The 8,193-nt window shown below is 31.6% G+C and overlaps 1 protein-coding gene across 1 annotated transcript; it reads right to left on the bottom strand.

Moving 5' to 3' along the window:
• Positions 1-750: 750 nt before the first annotated feature.
• Positions 751-7,958, bottom strand: LOC131848289 (MATH and LRR domain-containing protein PFE0570w-like). Its single transcript, XM_059198098.1, has 3 exons — positions 7,914-7,958; positions 5,557-5,876; positions 751-5,164 (listed from the first exon to the last, which is right to left on the bottom strand). The coding sequence occupies exons 1-3, from the start codon at positions 7,956-7,958 to the stop codon at positions 751-753; spliced, it is 4,779 nt and encodes a 1,592-aa protein (XP_059054081.1).
• Positions 7,959-8,193: the final 235 nt, after the last annotated feature.

The raw sequence follows: 8,193 nt of genomic DNA, 5'->3' as shown, positions 1-8,193 counted from the left end.
AAAATTTAATAATTATATAAATACATATCTATATATATAGTATGCTTCATTAAATTACTAAATTTTGTATTAAACATTTTGCTTTGATAATACCCAGTATTGTTTTATAATACTAGCAAGTATTAACAGGTACCCTGGTTTTTAAATAAATTAATAATGTATTACAGAAATTAATTGGTAATAAAATCTTCTTATTAAATTATATATTAATTTTTAATATTAATTAGATTAAAATACCAAATATATATATAAATATATTATTTTATATTTGGTATCTCAATCTCAAATATAATCAACCACTAAGCTACAACACTATTGTTTAGAGTGTTGTAACTATATAGTGTTTAATGATTGTTCTATTGATTAATAAATGTAATTTAAGCAATATGAGCATTAACTCTATAATATTTTTAATAAAATTATTATTAGGTATGTATATTCAGTGTACAAACAAGGGATAATTAAAATAAAAACTAGAAAATTTCAATACTTTACTTTCATATAAATATAACTTATAATCTAATTTATTTACATTTTATGTACAATATTATTACAATATACATTTAATAAATGTATACAGAGAATTTGCATGCAAACAGAATGTCACAATTAATAAAATCATGTTTTATTTGATACAAATTTCTTTCTTTCATATTTATAACTTACCATGTATACTTAATAAATAAATAATTTACTAAACACTACGTTGCATTAGAAACTAGGTTGAGAGACATTTTTTTAAGAGGATATTTAGTTGTTTCTTGTGCACATCATTCTACAAGTGTATGAAGTATTCTCCTGTAACGGTGCTCTTTGGTATTGCAATATATCATTGTTTTTCGATGCTGATTTCAACATATCTGAATTCGGTTGGATAAAATCAGGTCTTTCACTAACACTATCCAATATATTCGAAGCTGATGAACTATCATCGTTTTCCCTTGAAGTAAACAGTTTATGGTTTTTTTTAGTCTTTGGCAGTTTATTTAACACGGCCGTACTTATTACTTTACTGTTTTTATTTCCAATCAAATCTGCATTTTGTCTTGGAGTTTTAAGCTCAGGTCGTTTAAGCAATCTGTCATTAGTAAATCTATTTTTAAACAGCGGATTCGTTAAAGTGTACTTGGGCGTACCAACTAAATCATTACTTTTAGATGTCTTTTTCAAGTCTTTTCTTACATCATTCTCAGAATTATTTTGCTCCATAGAAGATTTATTTATATTAAATGTGCTTGAAGTTGGTTTCAATCTTGAAGTAGTCAATTCACTAGCAGCTCCATTAGAGTCAAATCTAGATCTTGCTTTTGATGTAATAGATGGCATACGGTGACTATTTCTAAGCGATCCACGAGGTGATGTCGGTAAATTTACCTCTTTTAATACTTTTGGTGTTGCACTAAGTTTAGAGTTAGATATTTCAAAATCCTTATTAATTCTGGAAGGTGATTGTAAGCTTTTTGTTGTTGGCGAAAATGATATTTTCACTTTACTTTTAGGTTTATATTTACTCAGTACGGGAACTTTGCTATCTCGAAAGCGTGATATTGGCTCGGCTAAAAGATTTGAAATAGAATTTTTATTTATAGATAATTGTGGCGATTTTATTGAAGGGTAATTTATAAGAGAAGGTTCTGACGCAGATGCCTTTAATTTTGATCGTTCTGAGAGTTTTGATTTTGGAATATCTGAGGCTGTTATTTTTAACGACTTACTTTTAGGTAGCGTGACTTTCGGCGAATTAAATTTTGTTTTATTTATAGAATTAGATTTTTTCAACAATGGGTTCTCTTTCCATAATTCTTCTTCACTTCTGGCGTCTGTATAACGAACTGGTTTACGTTCACTATAACTGCGTAAAATTGCCGGTTGACTATGTTTCTTATTTCCTTGACTCAAAGGAGATAAATTCAAAGAAGGTAATAATGACGGATCAATAATACGGTCACGAATCGACTCAAGACGGTCATTAAAATCATAATGTATTGCTTTTAGTTTATCATTGACATCTTCATGAGTTCTAGAAACTGCTTGCAGAAATTCATGTGGATTTGATAACGAATCGCCGATATTAGCTAAATCACTGTTTCTTACATCTTTTAATGTAGTTTCAAAGGTTTGCTGAATATCTCGTAGTGTATTTTTTGCATGAGATCTAATATTATCTGAAATTGTTTGACCAGAGCGTAATGTATCATCGAATGCATTTCTACTAGTTATTTCTAAAGGTGTAATTAATAGATTATGTGCATTTTCTTTTACCGTTTCATGTAAATCTTCTAACGTGGGTAAGTTGTTTAAAGTTGTTCCCAATATTGTTGAATCTTTACCTATTCTTCCTAAAGAGGTATTTGGTCCCATACTCAAAGTTGCTCCAAATATACCATTTTTATTATTTATTGACGATTCCAGTTTCAAAGGCGCAATCCCCAGAGTTTTGGGGATAGGTAATTTTGCTTTATATGAATTTATATTTAATCTAGGTAATTTTGGAATAATATTTTGTTGACCTATTAATAATGGGTTCAATTGAAAAACGTCCAAGTTGATATCTTCTAAAGGTATCAGCGATGGTGCTAAAACTTTAGAGAAAGGTGTACTTGCTTGTGTAGCCATAATTGAGCTCTCATCATCACTATCATCGTCATCATCACTATGCTCAGCCGTAGATGTATCTACATTATTATTAGGTCTATCAAATATGTTAGATATGACTGATTTTCCTCTCAAATTTTTAAGAGACGGCAAATTAATATTTAAAATGTCACCAATATTTAACTTAGAATCGCGTAAATTAGACCTAAAAATGTTGTGAATAGATTTTGAATCGTCCGCTGGAATAGTATTTCCAACTGGATCACTAGCTTCCGCTACCATTTCGATATTTTTACCTTCATTAATAGCAATATTACTGTCTGAGCATGAATTTTGTATTTCATCTTTAGTTAGTTCATTTGATCTGACATTTGTGATATCTGTAATATCCCTGTTTGGCATTTCTGTAGTAGTTTCGATATTTTTAATTAGAATACTTTTTGCATTTGAATTACTTGGAAAACCATTAACGGATTCCTCTAATTCAGTAGACTCGATGTAACTATGAGGCATATCTTCGTCACATTCTAAAATTTGTGAAGCCAATGTCTCCTTATCCTGTCTAGTACTTAAGTCCAGTAAGTTATCTGACATATTCTGAAGTTCTTGACTACTAACGTTATTTGAACTATCATCAGTGGTTTGTGGTATTCTAATAAATTCATTTGACTTATCTTTCAATTCTATTGATTCGCTGTCATCATCATTTTTAACTGTATGATATTCCTTGCTGTCATTATTATTATTATTATCGGCTGTTTTAATATTATCTGATTCATCTGTAACGCTATAATCACTTTTAGGTTTTCTTATGTCTTCTAACGTTTTCGAAATACTTTCTTTTAATGATGATAGATCATTAACAATTTTACTAAGTGGATTTGATTTCAATGTATCTATTCCTTCTTCAGTATCAAATTCGTTGCTACCAACACTCCCTTTCTCGTCATCATATGTCTCCTTAGGTTCAACTACTAAATTTGAGTCAGTATTATCTTCATTATGTAGCATATTATCCATATTTTCTGTCTGTAAACAATCTTCTTTATTTTGTCTTTTATTATTAGACTGCATTTCTATCATATCTTTAACATTATCTACGTCGTCGTTATCATTATTGTTTAGATCTGTTATCTCAGAACTATTAATGTCTTCATTTGATAAATTACTTAAGACATTAGTAACACCGCTTTCTTCACTGTCGGTTACTTGTGATTCAAAATTGTTAATGTTAGGAGCTTTATTGTTTTTAACTATCACTTTGCTTTCTGAAGCACTTGGTAATGCATCTAATATATGAGTTCCTTTCATACTTTGGACAGGTTCATTTAAATGGTTTTGAGAAAATATTACTTGTGGAGTATTTTCAGTATCTATTGTATTACTATACTGCATAGTTTTAGAACAGTTTTCCTCACTTTTAATGTTGTCCTCATTCCAAGTTACTTTTGTTTCCGAAGGACTGGATACTGCATCAGTTAATTTAATGTCATGGTTGGAATTGGGTATTATTTGTACATTTGGGAATTGGTTGGTATGACTTTTTTCGTCTCCATAATTGTCAAGATATTTTTGTTCGTCTTTTAGTTTTAATTCGTTACGACTTAAATTGGAAGATTTAAAATCTTTTCTATTCTTACCTTCTAATACAGATGAAAACTGTGGTATATCATCTTCTGCATTTTGAACTTCCTTGTTTACAGTCTTCACTGGAGGAATTAGTTCCACGTCTTTCAACTTCAGTAGATTCTTTAAATAAAATGGTTTCATTGTAGTAAAGCTTAATCCAGGAAATGGTAATAAGGATTTTATTTTTAATTTTGGATCTATAATACCACTGTTACTCATTTGTTCTGCAATTGATATTGGCTGATTATCAGTATTAATATTTTCAGTAACGTCTTTATTAAATTTGTTAGGACCTATGATTTGTTTTAGTATATGATGTGGTTTTAGCTTACCTACATCATTATTGAATAACGTTAAAGTATTAGGTTGTGTTATAATATTATTATTTCCTTTTAACGCATCTGCATTATTTTTGTCGGCGTCATCCGAAAACAAATTAAACAGGGAAGGGTTAGATTTTAATTTTGGATAATTTTTTTCTTTAGCATTTGTAACTATTTGTTCGTTTACGTTGCTAGCGCCTACACTACTATCCATATCTAAAACATTCCTATGCAATAAAGGTTTAATTTTAGGTGCATAATATATTTCAGATAATAAATTTGAAGGTTTTAATATTGGTTCCTTAACCATAATTTTCGATCTTCCAAGGGGATGAATGCATCTAGATTCATGATTGCGAGATTCTTCGGGAATAACACCATCCTGTTCATCATTTGGATTTATGATAAAAGCTACAACATTTTTAGCGGTATCTGAAGCTGAATTAATATTACTTTCAACGTCATCATTCGCTCGCATAGCGCTCCTAGCAGCATCTCTTACCAATGCGTCTTCATATTCTTCATCTGTAGCCTGGCGAAGAGTTTCTAAAACGGAGGAAGCTAGACCCACTTCTGGATGCAAAAGTGGCTTGACATCTGCGTTTTTATCGCTGGAGCTGTAATATAAAAAAAATCTGTTATAGATTTATCGTAATAATTCCACATAGCACATATCAATAAAGGAACGATAATTATCACTTGGTTACTTAATGAAATATAATTATATTTTAATAATATACATAATTTTATGTTTTGCAAGTGTATATGTGTTGATGCAATATATATATGCGAATGTGGATATACATATATAGGTATATATATATAACAACTTTAATTAATATTATTGACATGTGTAATAGTAGCGATGTAATCATATAACTCAAAGCATGCTGTGGTTACCTATAAATATGAGAACAGTTAGTATAAGGACATTAGAATTGTATAGAATCACGACAGATTTTTATTGCTGTATCTTGTGTTGGTAATCCTTAAAAAAAAAATAGCTCACCTCACGTCAGGCCGAACAGCACGGTCTGTTGACGGAAAGAATACAGATGACGATCCCATGGAGTCAGCATCTCGAACCCTGCACGGGCAGTCATCCACAAAGCTACTAATTGCCTTCGGAAATACGCCGCTCGTGTCTCCCAAAGTATCCTGGTCTTTATCTGAATTGCCTTCATTATTAGCAAAATCATTCGTGTTGCGCTGTTCAGACAAATTTGGTACAAAGCGCTGATCCGAAACATATGTAACGGGGTCTTTGGGACAAGGACAGCATTCGTTTGGTTGCTTCTGTTCATGTTCGTTGATCGGTTGCGATGTTATCTAAAAAGAAAGAAAAGTTATTTTTAGAAAACGTGTTTTTATGATATAATATTAGTAGAATGACTTAAATTAAATGGGCCGTATGCTTGTTTCTACCATCGTAATATAAAAAATATAACAGTCCAGACCTGTCAGGTAACGACGCGGTGGCCGGGTGTTGGACTTTATAAAATATGGTTAAGCTATAGCAGGTTTTTTTCGGATTACTCTAATGCTGTTAGCCACAGCTAACCTATACAGCTTCACCGGACGATAGGGGAGTGAGTGCAGATGGCACTCCAAACCGCAAAAGGACTTATGGAACGGTTGAAGGCCAACTCCCGCCTGGCTCTCTCCGACTTTAGTCCGAGGGCACCGCTAGGGGTTCAAACATAGGGTCAAGCCGTAGTAATTTCGATCGCCGTTTGTATTGCACGGGGGATCGATCGGAGGGAGATATAGCAGGGTCATCCGTTATACTCATGAATGGGTGCAGCTTATGAATACCTAGGGGATTCTTATCACTATGACTGATTTATTTTGTTCTCTCAAGTAACTATTTAAATATTTATTAATTAAATATTGCAGTTTTGTAATATCTATTTGGTATAGGTATTGTATTTACACACACACACACATATATAAGTTGATGACATCTGTTTGTTAAGCAACAACCAACTTTACTGCTCTAACTTCTTGGATTTGTTAAATTTATTTTATGTAACTAAATTTAGAACATATCATAAAAATACCTACTAATTAAAAATGCTTAGGTTTGCATATTAACTTTATACGAATAAAGGTTATTATTGCTTCTACTATAAATAATAATTCTTCAAATAAACTTAATATTATCAATTTTGAATAGTTATATTTTTTTATTGTACCACTCATTCGGAACGCAGACGTGTCACAAAAATAATGATCAGAAACCTTGCGCGTTGCTCTTTTAATTAAATAAGGGACAGTAATATGACTACTAGGTAAATAATTTAACTGATAGATATAATTGAATACATTTTGTATAAACATTTTAAATCCAGAACAATACAAACAGACACACTCACACATGTTTGTATGGTGCGGAAATTGAACCCACAAACATAATCCTAACTGACGACGGTCCTCATACAAGGTTGTACCAGATTTTAACCTAAGAAAATTGACCAAAATACCCTGATGATTAGATTGCCAAATTGAGATTGTACAGGAGGCTTTATTACTTTATTTATTTGTTAGTCTCGTTAAATATTTGAACATGGGCAACCCTGCCTGCACTAAAATAAAATTGAATCGCCCCAGATCTCTATTTATTACGGAAAAAAACTACAAAATCATTAAATACTTGAAAGATTTTTTTAATAATAATATTTATTATTAATTATTATCTTTTTTAATAATACCTATCTTTTATTTTATCTTTAGTTTATTGACAGTTTTCTCATCTCAAAATAACTCCGAATTGAGTCTGTAATAGACCTACATGAATAAAGATATTTTGAATTACAATTTAAAACAACTCACACCGCGCCATCTAGTCCCACGCTTAGCAGAGCATGTGTTATATACTATATATAAAACATTTTTTTTATAATTACATAATTCATTTACCAAAACCGACATAAACGACCATGCTCATAAATAATTTAATAGTTAAATATTGGTAACGTGCGAGGAATCGAAACCGCGACTAAGGGAAGTAAGGCGGTGTGCTAAACCGCTAGACCAGCGAGACCGTCAAAATCATTTAACGCACCTGAGTTTATTCACTACATACAAAATTAATCAAATCATTTCTTTATTTAATACTACCTGACCCGCAACTTCGTTTGCGTTTCATTTCGCTACCTTTTGCAATATTTTTCATTGCAGCTCCGCTCCTATAGGTCGTAGCTTAATGTTATAATAATAGCTTAAAGCCTTCCTCGACAAATGGACTATCGAACACAAAGATATATATACATAAAGATATCGAACAGAAAGTATTCAAACAAACAACCAACTTTTTAACTTTGTAATATTAAGCATAGATTAGTTAGAAATTAAAATTGTACTCACAGTGTTCCAATGCACCAGTAAACCCAAAAGCAACCACCGCCACATCTTTGCCACACATGGAATTAGCTCACAAATGATGGCTGTGACCAGAGCTCATCATATATTAGAACGGTGGTGAGCTATCATATCTATCAGATATCAATTATCGAAGACAAAGCACGTTTGCCCTACGCGGTCATCGAGCCGTGACCACGGCTACTTAGTTATCCAATCTCACGTAGCGTTCACAGATCGTTGATAATTAACGTTATCACTATCTAAATCTGTGTTATATGATTTC

This window comes from Achroia grisella, unplaced genomic scaffold (assembly GCF_030625045.1).
Source record: "Achroia grisella isolate CSIRO2021 unplaced genomic scaffold, CSIRO_AGI_Agris_v1 utg109, whole genome shotgun sequence".
Lineage (NCBI taxonomy): Eukaryota > Metazoa > Arthropoda > Insecta > Lepidoptera > Pyralidae > Achroia > Achroia grisella.
This window is presented reverse-complemented; position numbering and strand designations above follow the sequence as displayed.

Bases quoted from the DNA above. Each gene is read 5' to 3' on its own strand.
- LOC131848289 (XM_059198098.1), bottom strand. From the start codon at position 7,958: ATGTGGCGGTGGTTGCTTTTGGGTTTACTGGTGCATTGGAACACT. The intron at 5,877-7,913 runs GTGAGTACAATT...CTTTCTTTTTAG, and splicing joins TACTGGTGCATTGGAACACT to ATAACATCGCAACCGATCAA. The intron at 5,165-5,556 runs GTGAGCTATTTT...TTTATATTACAG, and splicing joins GCTGTTCGGCCTGACGTGAG to CTCCAGCGATAAAAACGCAG.